This window comes from Oratosquilla oratoria, chromosome 1 (assembly GCF_046742065.1).
Source record: "Oratosquilla oratoria isolate Oo_2021 chromosome 1, ASM4674206v1, whole genome shotgun sequence".
Lineage (NCBI taxonomy): Eukaryota > Metazoa > Arthropoda > Malacostraca > Stomatopoda > Squillidae > Oratosquilla > Oratosquilla oratoria.
Window position 1 is genome coordinate 107,633,011 of NC_134777.1, and position 15,803 is coordinate 107,648,813.

The 15,803-nt window shown below is 48.9% G+C and overlaps 1 protein-coding gene across 4 annotated transcripts in view; it reads right to left on the reverse strand.

Annotated features, from left to right (window-relative positions):
- LOC143024761 (uncharacterized) overlaps nucleotides 1-15,803 on the reverse strand; it is a 271,674-nt gene that overhangs the window by 231,910 nt on the left and 23,961 nt on the right. For all 4 annotated transcript variants that reach the window (XR_012966299.1, XM_076183888.1, XM_076183902.1 and 1 more), the window contains exon 2: nucleotides 1-208. This exon is cut by the window's left edge and continues 340 nt beyond it. Coding sequence is in view for 3 of the 4 variants with exons in the window: in XM_076183888.1 (XP_076040003.1) it covers nucleotides 1-208 (208 nt within the window). In the remaining variant the exon portion in view is untranslated. The remainder of the gene's footprint in view (nucleotides 209-15,803) is intronic.

Here is a 15,803-nt window from a genome sequence, read left to right on the forward strand (position 1 = left end):
AAGTTCTTCTGCCATCATCTTCGCGTTCACTTCCGCTCAGGATGAACGGGTGGAGAATGAGTGTGGTGGAAGTGAAGGCATTCTTGAAGACCGGCTGGACCTCGACGCCCCTCGGGGTCCAAACTCTCCAGACGAAGTCAGTCCCCGAACTCGACGGGCAGTGGCGCTCCACCTTCGCCTCCAGCTGGATCGTCTGCGTGATCTCATACTGCAGAAGAGAGAGAGAGGGAAAAATATCAGTTAAGCGTGTATATACAAAATGACCAAGTCACATATTTCAGCATGAGCTGGCAATAAAGTAGTCCAGACATTCCAACGTGGCGTCAGTGTAGATTTTTAACCGACTCGTGTGCGCTCACGGAAGACCCTTTTTAGCGGGGCCTCGTCAAGCACGTACACCTAAATTGAAATTCAACTTTTATCTTTTCAACTAACATGGCAGAAATAGAGTTCCATAATAACAACACTAGTATTGAATTTTAATTTTCAAGTTTTGTCAAATAAACATTTCTTCAAAATAAAAAACAAACTCTCCAAAAAATAAGTACAACAAACGTTATTATCACTGTCATATAGGATGGTCATAGAGAGTTAAACAAAACAAAAAGGAAATACCCGAGATCACTGACCGAAACAAACGCGCGCCAACTGATCCAGCGACCGTTAGTGAAAGGGCGCATTAGCTCGGAGCGAACTCGAAACAAATTTACTTCGCTCGACACGACGTCGAGACGTCGTGCTTTTAGTTTGCCGACATGATATCAAACCGTTGCGCTGCTTTCATCTATCGTTTTCCGGACAAGTAAACCTGCCTGTACATCCCCGCCCATGTCTGCACGTGCCAATGTAACCGGGCAAGCTGTACCAAGGGTCCAAAACCATCCCGACCTTTCCGAGGGAGATATAAAACCTCGTTGCCTGTGCAATCAAGGGCGGTTGCACAGCCCCCAAACCACACGACTAAAATGTCTCTCGGGAGGCCGGCCGCACGAGCCACTTCCTCACTCGCAACTCCAGATCGTTCGACTATTCCTCCTCATTACACCGGAAATCGCAAGCGGCGTCACTGCAGCCCCGCCTATTCGTAATAAATCCGTAATATCATGAAACAAAACGATTTATTTACAGCGAGAGAACCTCATTCGCTACACATTAGCTACAGGGACAACAAGGTGCAGCGGCGACTTGTACACAGGATAACATTTCCTTTACTCCAGAGGAAACCTCAGATTTCTAGACTGATTGATTGATTGACTGATTGATTGAGAAAGAGAGAGAATCCGGCGTCACACTAGAACCAGTACCGCCCCCCATGCCTGAGTGCCAAGCCCACCACCCTCGGGTCGTCACTTCACCCTACAGCAGACCCTAGAAGGGATTCGCGAAAAAAAAATCCCAAAATTCTTAATGGAGTATATTCCCGTGAAAATTCGAAAAGTCTAAAATCCCCCGACTGGATCAAGAAGCCTCGCATGGCCTCCCTTTTCCAGCTCTAAGACCACAGTAAGTGTAAATAGGCCCTAACAAAATTAGGACCATTCTATCGCCCCCCGCCCCTCCTCTCCCAGCTCTTACTGGAAGACTTTTCTTGTTTCCTTTACGAGTCGTGCAATTCTACAGATTGCTCCAAGCTACAAAAACAGTTTTATTCCATTTAAGGGTTGCGGCTTTCTCAACAAAATCATTTCATAAGTTGGTGCTCTTCATATATTTCACTCTGGCTAAAACTACGCTTATACACTGCTTCCATACCTCACATGTACCAACTCTAGTCTAGTAATTCGTTATAGAATGGATGGAGTTAATTTACTGTAGGTATAAGACAGGGAATACGTCGCAAGGGGAAGTAGGTGGTGGAAAAAAGCAGCGTCGGGGTTGGCGTGCATGCGGCAACAGCAGCAGCAGTAGTGGTAGTAGCAATAATAATTCCAGCAGAAGTATTACGAGTTGCAATAACACTAATATGGTGACAGTGGTGGTGGTGGTGGTGGTGGTGGTGGTGACACTAGTGGTGGCAGTAACAGTAGTAGTAGTAATAGTACGGATACTAAACGAACAGGAAAAAAAACTAATTGAATTTCCACCAAGAATGGGGGAAGCTGGGCATCTCAAACCCGCTTAACCTTGCCATCACATCCAAACTATGAAACTCACGTCCTCCCTGACAAACAACATCGTGTCACGAGATCAACAGAATGAAACCAATATGAATGATATTAGAAGAAATATTTTATCAAAGGTCAGGGAAATGAGGCAGAACGAGAAGCTTCGCATCTTATTGGATCGGCTCTTGAATCATATGAAAAGAAAGAGCCATGGCACAGGATGAAGGGGCTTCCAATTGAATGACAGCAGTACCAGTCAGGGTAACGGGACTTTACCTATATATAATAAATAAATAAATAAATGAATAAATAAATGAATAAAATAATGGATGCCATTACTCTGAGGTTTGGATGGCCACTATAAGGGCCAATGGACTACCTAACAGATGTTCCTGAGGTACACAGTTTGTTCCAAACCATGCGATGATATGCAAGCAGGGTAGATTTATCTGCATGAGATATGGCGAGATAAGTGATCTCGCTGCCCAAATGCTTCGGGAGGTTTGCAAAGATATGACTAACGAACCAACACTACCCCCCTAGGATGGGGGAACTTCAAGAACCGCACTTCCAGTACATCAGATGAAGTGTGAGTAGATGTCAGCGCAAGAGGTTTCTGGACACTGGGACAACCAGCTTTCTTTGATATAAGAATATCTGATCCAACGGCCCCCTATTACAACGACCTAACTGTTGAGGCATCCCACTCCCGAAATGAGAACGAAAAAATCAGGATGTACGAGGAGTGTGTACACAATCTGGACCGGGGCTCATTCACTCTGATAACCCTCACGACTTCAGGTAGGATGGGTCCAAGGGCAGAGGCATTCTACGCTCATGTGGCAGAGGTGCAGCCAAAGAGCAGTACTGTGGCGTGGATGAGATGTAGATTGTTATTCTCACTTTTTAGATTATCCCTACTATGTCTGGGAGGTACCAGGTCCCCACCCCTCAAAATCAGGACACATACAGGACCTCGATTTTGGGTAGACTGCAGCAGAACGCCAGATAAAGGAACTTCTGTGTTTGGCTACATTAAAGTTATATAATATGAAATATAAAAGGATTGTCGACCACAGTCATTGGTGAGAGCGGGGCTATTGAACGGTGTCAGTGGGCGACAGATCCTGACTCCTTTCACCACACAGTTACACGAGGATGGAGGTCATTAAAAAGTAGTAGTAGTAGTAGTAGTAGTAGTAGTAGTAGTAGTAGTAGTAGTAGTAGTAGTAGTAGTAGTAGTAGTAGTAGTAGTAGTAGTAGTGAGTGTAGTAAGATCAGCTGCAGCAACACCAGCAGCAGTGGCGGAAGTGGTGGTAGTAGTGGTGGTGGTGTCGGTATAGCACTGGTGGTGGTGGTGTGGTGCAACGTAGTGGGGCGGCGACGTCTGCATCAGACGGCGCGGTGCCGATGTGACTCAGGCAAGGGGACGGCCTGACTGTGGTCATGTTTTATACATTTCAGGAGAAACCACGCCGAATATATACATGTGTGCAGTCGACATTTTGAACGCACAGGCACGCGTGCACATGTACATAAATGTAAGAGTACGTGCGTGGGGTCGGGTGGTGAGTGGACGAAACAAATGAATCTATGCCTGAAGAAGTCAGTTCCCATCTATGAATCTTCTCCCTCCTCCTCCTCCAGTATGCCATCTTCACCGTCTTCGTCTTCTTCCTCGTCGCCCTATCTTATTCTGACATTTATTCTTATTTGTTACTTCACTTATCAGCTGCTAGTCAGACGTGCAGGTCCGGCTTCCGGTCGATTAGAATGCCCTGACGCTAACAGGTCCGTAAACTAGGCTAACTGTGCCACTCCAACGAACCAGTCAGTTCATCTTAATTGCAATCGTCATCCGTCTCCGACTTATCACACTTTCCATCTTCGCATAAACCAGCACCAGGCACTACACTACAGTCTGAACCATTCCAACCACCACCACCATCACCTGGATCACTACAACCACCAATAAAACCGCCACCACCAACACAACCACCATCGATATGATCGTCATCACCACCACTATTACACGAAATACCTTCAGGATGACAGCCACTGCTATTTCTCCTCATTTTCTTCGTCCTCCTCCTCCTCCTCCTCCTTACTCCCGTGTCCTTTTATTTTTCTTGCTACTCCTCCCTCCATCTCTGCTCCGCAGCCTACCTTGACCATAAATAAGGGGCGGGGGGCAGAAGGAGGAAAAGAAAATGACGATCATTTAGTGTAAGGCATTAAATATTCTTGCCCTTCCTCCGCGCTTTGTTGTCAACCATAAATTCTTCAGCAATTGTATAATGAAAATGCGCACTCATGCTCTTACACCCTCGCAAGAAGAGGAGGAGGAGGAGGAAGAGGAGGAGGTGGGGATAACAAGGGAGGGGGAGGAGGAAGAGGGGAGGGGGAGGAGGAAGAGGGAAAGGCAGGGGGAAGAAGGAAGGGAGGGACAGGAGGTGAGGGGGAGGGAGGGAGGGAGGAGGACTGATTAGGAGGGGGAACGAGGAGGATATGGAGGAGAGGAGAGGAGGAGGAGGAGGGAAGGGAGGAGAGGGGAGGGATAGGAGTAGGGATAGGGATGAGGGGAGGGGAGGGGAGAGGGAGGAGGGGGAGGGGAGAGGGAGGAGGAGGAGGGGAGAGGGAGCAGGAGTGTAGAGGGAGGAGGAGGGAGAGGGAGGAGGAAGTAGGACAAGGAGGAGGAGGACGGGAGAGGGAGGTGAGTACGGGAGAGAGAGGAGGAGGAAGGGAGATGGGAAGAGGAGGGGAGAGGGAGGAGGAGGAGGGGAGGTGGGAGGAGGAGGGGAGGTGGGAGGAGGAGGGGAAAAGGGCCAGGAGTGGAGGGAGGAGGAGGAGGAGGAGGAGGAGGAGGAGGAGGGAGGAGGAGGAGGAGGAGGGAGAAGGGATAGGGAGGAGGGGTGAAAAGAGGAGTGGAGGGAGGAGAAGGGGAAGGGAGGGAGGTGGCGGAGCGAGAGGGAGGAGGAGTAGGAAGATGGGAGAGTGGGAAGAAGGGAGAGAAAGGGGAGAGGGGGGAGAAGAAACAGTGGTGAGCGGGGGGAAAGTTGGAAAACGGGAGAGGAGGAAGAGAGGACAGGGAAAAGAGGGGAGAGGGGAAAGAGAGACAGGAGGAAGAAGGGAGAGGAGGAAGGGGGAGAGGAGGAAGCAGGGAAAGGAGGAAGAAGAAGGGAGAGGAAGATGAGGAGGAGAGAGGGAAATAGTGGGGAATAAGAAGGGAAAAGAGGAAGAGGGGAGAGGGGTAAGAGAGGGGAGGGCAATAAGAGGAGAGATGAAAGAGGGGAAAGGGGGAAGACGGGAGAAGAAGAGGGAAAGGGAGGAAGAATGGAGAGAGGAAAGAGGGGAGATGGAGAGAGGAAGGAGAGGGAGAGTGGAGAGGGGAAAGAAAGGAGAAGAGAGGGGAAGGAGATGGAAGATACGGTGGAGACGGGAAAGGAGAAGAGTGGAAATAGAGAGAAGAAAGAGAGGGAGAAGGGGAGGAAAGGGAGGGAAGCGATGGGGAAGAGAGATTGGAAATAAGCGAAGGAGAAGAGTAAAAGGAAAGGGGAACGGGATGGAACGGTACAGGGAATGGGAAGGGAAAGGGGGAGGAAAAGGAAAGAAAAGGGAAAGGGAAAAAATGGGGAAGAAAGGGGAGGAAGTGGGAAGGAAGGGGGAGGAAGGGGAAGGAAGAGGGTAGAAATGGGGAGAAAGGGGAGGGAGGAGGGGAAAGGTGGGTAGGAAAGGGTACCGAAGGAAGGGGAAGGAGAAACGATGGGGGGAAGGAAAGGGAGAAAAAGAAGGGAAATAAGGAAACAGAGGAAAATGAGGAGGACGGGGGAAAAGAGAGAGAGAGAGAGAGAGAGAGAGAGAGAGAGAGAGAGAGAGAGAGAGAGAGAGAGAGAGAGAGAGAGAGAGAGAGAGAGAGAGAGAGAGAGAGAGAGAGAGAGAGAGAGAGAGAGAGAGAGAGAGAGAGAGAGAGAGAGAGAGAGGAGGGGCGTGATAACAAAGAGACACCCCCGTGTGTGTGCGAGAGAGACGAAGAGGAGGAGGAGGATGCGAGCGAGGTGAGGGTTTACAGGTCACTGAGAAACTCGAGATGGTGATAAACAATCTCTTTTCGGTGATGAGTTTTTAGGCCGCGGCTAAATAGGAAGGGGGGCACACAGACAGACAGACAGGCAGGCAGGCAGACAGAAGAAGATTCACTGACAAAGATACGGGCTGGTTTGGAAGACAACATCTAACAGACAAGAAGATGCAATGGTTAACATACATGCACATAGACCGACAAAACAGATACTGGTGCAGACTGACGAGCGAACGGTTAGTGACAGGCAGACTGATATTGAAACTGACAAATAAGCATACACAAGCTGACAAAAAATACCGAGGCTGACGCACATTTACCAAGAACGACAGACACGTCCATACCAAGACCGGGGGGGGGGGGGGAAGGGGGACAGACAAGACGGACAAAGGTTTCCTGCCGGTTGAGGAGGAGGAGGAGGAGGAAGAGGCAGCGGAAGAGCGAAGAGAGTCCGAGTTAAACATGAAGAAGAAAAGAACAACAAGACTCCTGAAGGAAACACGCCTCTTGCGGCGTTTCCGTATCCTCGTGCTCTCCCTCCCTCCCTCGCTCGCTCCCTCGCTCCCTCGCTCCGCCTTAGGGGTCACCCCCAGCCAGCCAGCCTCGCTGTTAATAACAACTCCACACGCAAAGTCTCCCTTCTACCACATATGGAACCTTTAACTGGTGTAATCCTCCTCACTGTGAAACACAGCTCTGAACCCTTGCACCGGTACTGACGTGTACATTTGTTCTGCCTACCGCTGTTGTTGATTTCATTGAGCTAAAAGGAAACCCTCCCCCTAAGCAGTTCAGGTACAGGAATAACCTCTCCCCAAAAATGACGCCCTCTGCATATGTTGTCCTGTCAACTTCCGTAACGAGTGCGAAGTACTTGTGTGAAATTCACCTGGCTGGCCGTCGGCAGGCGAAACTTGTTCACACGGGGTGGGGTGAAGCTGAGTGGGGTTTCCGTTTTCTACGAGTTAGTTATCATAATTTTTTTCTACTGTTAAAGTTTGTTCCTCCACACTATTAGTATTAACAATAAGCGCAGCGGACTATTAATAATACAGTAATACAATAATTACATTAAGGCTGCTACCATCCAAATACCATCCTTTCTACCTCCTCTTCATCTTTTTCCTTCTCCTCCTCTTACCACTATTACTATTACTATTAAAACTGTTATTAATACTACTACAACAGTCACCAAAACTACCGTCATCACCAATATTTACTCTACCTCTATTACTCTTTTTACCGGTGATCCTGTTGTCTTATTCTTTATGACACAACAAAGCCAACAATCACTCTTTTTTCACCATCACCAGTAGCAGCAGCTTATCTATCAGCCGCTGTAGCTCCTCGAAGTGCTTGATCACGACCGGCCGGCCGGCCGGGCTCAGCGTCCGGCAGCGTGCACGACTGCTTAATTGCCTGCTGGCCAGGCCCTTCGTTCCTGCTGCTGCTGCTGCTGGTGGTATCTTAGGCTATGTCCACAAAAAAGCCCAGGGGGAGGGGGAGGTGTCTAGCTCGAGCACTTATCAGTTCTTTGCTCACGTATAAAGACGCATAACCCTTGATAAAGACCTCCGCACGAAAGCATAATGATGATGATGATGATGATAAAAGCCGAACGAGCGACCCTGCACTAGCTCCGACGCCGCCGCCGCCGCCGCTGCGTCTTGCGTGTGATGAAATGAAGACGGAGGTGCGCACGAGGACGACACGCCCTTGCACCACACCTTAGGGTGAAGCACAAAAATCATTTCTAGCCTTTCTCCATTGACCCATTTGCTGTGTGTTAACATCATATTTCTCCAGCTGCCACCTGAAACTTAGGGAAACCATCCCAACACAATTAAAAGGGCACCTATCTCTTGCCTACTCTGATTGTTCCATTCAATGCGTTCATTGTCATCCGATGACAGCAAAATGGCTATCTGTAAGTCCTAGCATATTTCTTAATTCTGCGATTTAGCATGCAGCCTCTCCTCGTCTATTTCTATGATGTAAATTAATATACATACGCAAGTGCACGCGCGTGGGAATTATATAATATATATACAGATATATATATATATATATATATATATATATATATATGTATATATATATATATATACGTACAAGTACAAGCACTCATATTGCACATAGTTACACAGCTTGAACCTAAAAGTACAATAACACTATGAGTAAAACATATCACATGTGTTTCCGCTTTCCGTGTGTGCATGTGCTGTCGGGCGACATCTGTCTGTCTATATCTGTGTTCGTGTGTGTGTGCGTGTGTGTGTGTGTGTGCTAGTCTCTGTCTGTCTGTCTGTACTCTACTGATCCCATTACACATCGGCAGTCCCTTTTCCTCCGGGCGTCGTGTTGGAGGCGCACCCTCGGAGGAGGCGCTGCTGCTGCCGCCAGGGATCAAATATCCCGTGCCACATATGGGCCTCCGGTCCAAATCTCGGATCATCGCATATTTGGACTCTGTTCAAACTTTGCAACATCCAACATTTCCCATTTGGTCCGAAATCTCACAACATCCGCCATCTGGAGTCCGTCCAGAGCGTCGCAACATCCACGATCGGGACTACGTCCAAAACCTCACAACATCACAATTTGACCTTTCTGCGATGATGACGCTTCAGTTTCCCGGAGACGAAAGAGGAAGCGAACAGGCATGACTTTTACAAACACACCCACCCACCCACCCTTCGGGCTCGGCCCCCTCTTGGGACCATATCTATTTAAGACCTCCCCTACCCCCAATAAGGAGAATGGATGGTGCAATGTGAGGAGGAGACACCAATATCACAAACATGGACTCTTGTTGAATACACACACACACGCACACACACACACACACACACCTCCATGTGTAATTTGTCCTTAGAAAAAATGACTAGAAACTGAAGTGGATAAAGCACAATGTAAAAGTTTATACTCCATTCTTTCTATTTGTCTACTTAGCCGTTGGTCCCAATATTCTCCGAAATAAAAATGCACAGCTATGTCCCTTCACTTTTTTCCACCTATTCTCCTCCTCCTTCCCCTCTCCTCCACCCTTTCTCCTCCTCAAGCCCTTCTCATTTTCCTCCTCCCCTCCTCCTCAAGTGGAAACAAAGCCGAAAGGAAACGTGGAGTCGTCTTCTGGAGTGCGAGTGGATATTGTGCGAACCAAGTGGAGTGGAATACAGGAAGTGGACGAGGAAGAAAAAAAAAACGGGAGGGGGAGACGCCTCAAGTCAAAATGACCAGAGACACATAGACAGAGAGACAGACAGACAGACTGAAAACAGACCGAGTAAAGGATGACGACCGTGTGGAGGGCTACGAGTCGAGGACCTGATGTTACGAGGAGGTGAGTGGAGGAAGTGGAGAAAGTGGAGGAAGAGTGCTGTGGATGGGTTGAGGAGGAGAGGGCGGAGCTGAGGAAGACTCGAAGGAAGTTCGGGCCTTTGTTCTGCAGTAATGGCTGAAAAATGACGTGGAGAAGTGGTCTAGGAGGACGGCGGGCGGATGACGAGTAGGAGAGAAAGAAGAGGAGGGAGGAGGAGGAGGAGGGGGAGGAGGAGGAGTGAAGACGTAACGGGAGAGGAGGGGAGAGGGTGGAGGGGAGGGGGAAGGGTGGAGGGCAGGAGAGAGGGTGAAGGGGAGGAGAGGTGGTACAGCAGAAGGGAGGGGAGGGGGTAGAGGGGAGGGGAGGAGAGGGGAAGAGAGGGGTGGAGGGGAGGAGAGGAGAAAGGGTGGAGAGGAGGGGAGAAAAGGAGAGGGGGTGGAGGGAAGGGGAGGAGGGCAAGGTAGGTAATGGTAGAAGAGAGGAAAAGAGGGAAAAGAAGAGGAGAGGTAAGGAGGGGGTGGAAGGGGGAAGGGAGAGGAGCGGAGAGAAGGAGAGCGAAAGAGAGAGGAAGAGTAGAGGTGAATAGGAGAAGGGATAAAAGGAGAGGGGAGGCCATGGGAGAGACGAGGGGAGGAGGAGGAAAGCGAGGGAGGAAAGAAAGATGAGCCTCAACTCATAGAACCAAAAGAAAGAAGAAACCGTCGCAGGTATGTGAAGGATGTGGCAAGTGTCGGCTGGGCAATTGTGGTCGAGAGGGCAGGAGTGGGTGGGGGTGGGGGTGGGGTGTGTTAGGACGAGGGCCCGCCACGTTAGAGAAGTGAGAAACAAAAGACAGGGCATTCGGTGCCACACTAAGTCAGGAGGGAGCACACGTCACCAGGGAGCACTGGGGAACATGACAAAGGAGCGCTTTGTGGTGCAAAAGCAGGAAGTAGCGTCTTTTGGTACCTGGGGTAACTCAGCATACTCAAGGGTTATAGGTCACCTCGAAGTATGAAATAATAATAATAAAGGGACCACCACCAGCAATAGCAATGACATATAACAAAGTCCTTTCTCCCCTTAAAGAGGAGTGGCCGATTCAACGCACACCCCAACGTCATTCACAATTAGAGCCCATTTAACCTGACGCCTCCCACTCCAGCCAGCCAGCCAGCCAGCCAGCAGCACCTCTGCGGTAACGGATCATCCCCTGTCGTCCATCCTTTGATTGGGTCAAAGGCAATAAAGCAAGGCACATTTCTTCCACAGAGCAGGGTCCGACAGCCAAAGCTTGTATACCCCCACGGCTTCATCACTCTCAAAATAATTCATGAATCAGAGAGAAACATCCCTTCATTCATCCATTCACAATCTCCTTCCGTCGATTTGTGTGATTCACTCTTGCTTCTCGGCTCGGCAGACATTCATCTACCCACCACATCCCCGGTCTTCTCCCCCCCCCCCACGCCTGGTTCATTCGGTGCATTTTTTGCTTTTCACATTTATTACTTCGGTTACTTTATCCTGGTCTATTCCTTCCATACCCCCAAACCATTTCAACACTTTTTAATCTACCCTATTCATTCCATGGCTTTCCTCACCCCCGTTCTTAGCATAACTACGCAATTCTCACTCTTGCAACACCTATCCTATTTCTCAAAGATTTCGTCTAAAGCATTCAGACTCTTCCTGTAGGCCTTATATTCTCTGTTCCATGCAGTGCCACGGGTACAATCAGTTTCATTCCCCAAATAAATATTTCTCAGAAGACTTCATTCCAACTCTACGTCTACTTGCTTCCTTTACTCTGTAATAATCCACTTCAACGCGCACTCCTCCTGCCCTCAGCGCCAATGCTGCCCAAATACACTCTCCACTTAGTAAAGATCCCTTTACAATCACACTCAACCTGACAGAGCCATTACTTGTGCATTGCTTTGGTACTGGAGACAATTGCTATTCATATTATTATCATCATTATTATTATTATCATTATCATTAATAATAATAATAACAACAATAATAATAATGATGATGATGATAATGATGATGATGTAGTCAAGTCAAAGAGCATCCACCTAATCCACAGCCTCTCGGTCCCCGTTCCCGGGACCCTCCTGTCTCCCAGTTATTTCCAAGGTCCCTCCCTCCCTCCCTCCCTGCCTCCGTCCCTCCGTGTGGGGGGCCCCCGGCCCTTTACTTTTGACGAGGATCTCCCTCGGCGGCAGGAATCGCCTCACCTTCGACTCTCAAGATGGAAAGGGTTTAATGACCTCCAAGATCATAAGGAACGTGGTGGTGGTGGACGGGGGATTTACATTTTTTGTTCATGAGAACGGCGCACCGATTCATTGACTTGGTTGGGGGAACAGGAGTGGGAAAACAGCGGGAGGCGGAGGAGAAGAGGGAAGAGGAGGAGGAGGAGGAGGAGGGGAAAGAAAGGACGTGAGAGGGAAGAGGGGAGTGGGGGTAGGAAAGAGGAGGAGGGGAGAGGGAGGAGGAGGGGAGAGGGAGGAGGAGGTGAGAGGGAGGAGGAGGGGAGAGGGAGGAGGAGGGGAGAGGGAAGAGGAGGGGAGATGGAGGAGGAGGGGAGAAGGAGGAGGGGAGATGAAGGAGAAGGACAAGGAGGGGAGATGAAGGAGAAGGACGAGGAGGGGAGATAAAGGAGGGGGATAAGGAGGAGGAAATAGTGAAGGCAAAGGAGCAGGATGATTGGGACCAGGGAGGGAGACTTGTGGGGGGTTAGAGAAGAGAATGGGAGGAGAAAATGGGTGGGGGGGATGTGGGAGGGAAGGGGAAGGGGAGGGGGGAAGCGGAGGGGGAGGGGGATAGGTTGAGGGGAGTGGGGGATCCTCTGGGAAGTGCGGGTTGGGGTTATTACATTCGAACGCTATCCCATTCAGATCCTCAACGGGAAAAAATATAATAATGATAGGTAAAATCAGCGCTGGGCGTAGGACCTTTACCAAACTAAAAGCCACAGACGAGGCCACAGCCTCGACCCCTAAGAAGAAGTGATGTCACCTCCATCTCTCCTTTTAATTGAGGCCTGACAACTTCATTCAGCTCAAAGGACTTCACCGCATCCTAAAGGAGCATTCCCTCGATTCGTCCTTCCGTTACATCAATATCCTTAACATATTTCCTTCTGGTGTCCTGACGATTTTATTCAGCTGAGGGTACGTCACCGTATTAAGGAGATTATGGTCGTTCATGCGCCCTCTCGTATTCCTATGACACAGCAACTTCTTCTGAAATGACACTGGAAGTCCGTATCTGCCCTCAGACCGTACTCGTGTATACCTCACCAGCCCTTCTAGGGCCCTCTCATGCCTCCAGTCTTGAAGGACACAAAAGCACCCTTTGCCCACTGAAGTGTCCGCGTTGTCCCCAGTAACCTTGGAAAAAAGGGAAGCGGACGTCTACACACACACGCATTCTCAGGTACAGTAAGTGGTCACCGTACAATGCGACATATGGCCACACAGTCACGAGCACACGCAAGCACACACACACATCTACAGTACAGTAGTCCAGGAGTGCATTGTCAACACAAGCGGGTAAGTAGTACTCGAGAGAGAGGTAGATGGGGCCCGAACTAATGATAAATTCATTGAACGTTAATGCTGTTCCCGATGCAGCTTCCACTAACCTACTCCTCTCTCCGTCCAAAAGACATTTGGCTGCCTTTGTCCCGCACGCCGGCTATCATTGGTACAAGTCAGAAAGTGGTTGCTGAAACCATCTTTAAACTGTATCTGTTATAGGTAAAGGTCTTAAAAGGCAAATAAATGTATGAATGTAAAGATAAATAAATAAAGAAATACAAACAATTCAGTTTAGGAAAGATAATTACGGCAATCTTGAGAAGTGACATTCGACCGTCGCCTACTCATGACGCAATATCATTTGTCTTCCTTCCGATAATAATAGAACTGCTGTAGGAAAATCTCCCTACATTACCGATTCTATGCCATTCTTAACTGGAGTTCGACAAGTCAATTTCCCTCGAATTACAAACGTTGAAAATTAGTACTGTTTGGCTGATGCCAGACGATTGTACTACGCTAAAGGCATCGATAGGTCAACAGACAGGAACGATTCATTAGGAGATCCACGATCAAACGAACAACAGCTCCTCGTTGGTTCGAACCCTTCCTCACTGACTCATTCCATGTGGGTTTCCATCTTTGTGTGGGTTTGATTTACAAATTGGATCTCTCCAACAGTCCTTCTCCCCTGGAAGGGGGCTGAGGGCAACTGAAGCCACCGCGGTGGCAAAAAGCGAAAATGACAAGTGGACCCGTCTGTCTCTGGAACGGCTGCGAAACTGAAGAAGTCCCGACAGGCAGGATCGCTGCAGAGGTGTTGGCCCCTTTTTGAACAACTTGGGCTGTGACCGATGTTCTAACAAGACGAAATATAGCTGATGCTATCCAACTGAGGACGTATCCAACACTATGTTAAACACACACACATACAATGAGAGAGAGAGAGAGAGAGAGAGAGAGAGAGAGAGAGAGAGAGAGAGAGAGAGAGAGAGAGAGAGAGAGAGAGAGAGAGAGAGAGAGAGAGAGAGAGAGAGAGCGAGAGAGCGAGAGAGAGAGAGCACTGAGAAATGAATTAACGGAAAACCAATCGTTACTTCGTTTCCCAATACTTTCTGCAAATATCTTCAATCACGCGTTCAGTGTGATTTATGTTGCAGACGCACAAACACACGCACATGCGCGCGATAAACTGGCCTGCAGCAGCAGCATCTCCCGCTAACTACTCGTAGAGCCGAAGAGATGCCAGCGACGCCAACAGCCAGAATACAACGGGCGGAAGAACACAAGTCAACTCACTCTGAGGCCACAGCCTCGGGAGTAGTATCGGTCTCTGCCTTTCTGTCTGTCCACGCCGGACTCCCGCGGCCCAACCACACCCACCTCATTCACTCGCTCTTCCTCCAGCCCGGTCCGCCCGCTCGCCCGCCCGCCCGCCTGTCTGCCTGCCTGCCTGCCTGCCTGCCTGGCTGGCTGCATTCATTCATGCCTGCTACTACTTCATGCGACCCGTGCAGGATTAATTCATCCACTCTGGTGCCACGTGCGTTCCATCCCGTGATGCAGTTCCTCCCGCGGGACACGGCGGAGGGGCCGGGATTATGGGGATCATGACGAGCCTCAGGACTTATTACTCCCACGCCTCGCCTCGCCTCGCCTCGCTTCTCTCTCTCTCTCTCTCTCTCTCTCTCTCTCTCTCTCTCTCTCTCTCTCTCTCTCCCTCTGGAAGTGAGGTGGATGGAGGAATAGGGTTTGTAGTAGAGCCTTCGTCACACGTGAGGTTGTATCCCCGATTTCAGTCTTTGTTGTCCATATGGCTCGTCGGAGATCAATTATTCACACAATTTTTTCACTCAACTGGGTCAGGTAAGCAACGTTTGTTGTAGAGCACCTATGGTTGGTATGACGCTGTAACACATTTTAAGAAAACGAGAATTTGTGATGAACATGTTTCAAATATTATTTGGTAGGTTTTGTGTTTATTGCAGAAAAATAGCTCCACTTTTGAATTTTTAAACTGACCTTCCCTTGCGGTGCGCACACTTCAATCCAACCTGCTATATGTATTTGATATTTAGATATTGTAACAAATACTGTCAATTAGCCGATGCCGTTGTTTACACTGTGATGTGCCAAGGGCAATAACTTCTTTTCTTTTCTTTTTTAATTCATTTTGTGTGTGTGGGGGGGAGGGTCAAGTGGAAACGACTACAGAGGTATGACTCGAAAACCGAATTACCTCCGTTTTTCAAGCATCAGTATACGATACAAGGGTACAAAAGGCGAACGTCTGATACTGCAGAAGTACTTGTCATTATATTGATTTCATTGCTACCACATGGCATGGTGGCTAAGATCGGAGTTCTGTGAAAGAACCTGTAATCAAAGGGACACCTTGTTGCCGTCCTTGCGACCGCGTCGTTGGCAGCACCACCGGCACCCGTTAAAGCCACGGCTGCAGCTTAAAGATTCGCGTATATTTGTATACGTTGATGACGTCATAACGCCAATTACTGACGCGCCGCCGCCGTGCGGCCGAGCTCCGCCGATTTCTTCAGCGGGTCGAGTGCACAACTGTTTTTAATCATTTCAAAGAATTATATCAAGTACCGAGTTGCATTCAAATAAGTGCCATCGAATGTTATTTGTATGTGGGAACTGGACTGAAAACGTGCGCAATCGTAAAGTATTTGTACAAATCAACCATATGAGTCTTGAAGCCTATACAAACATACCCACACATATATACACATACATAAACAAACACA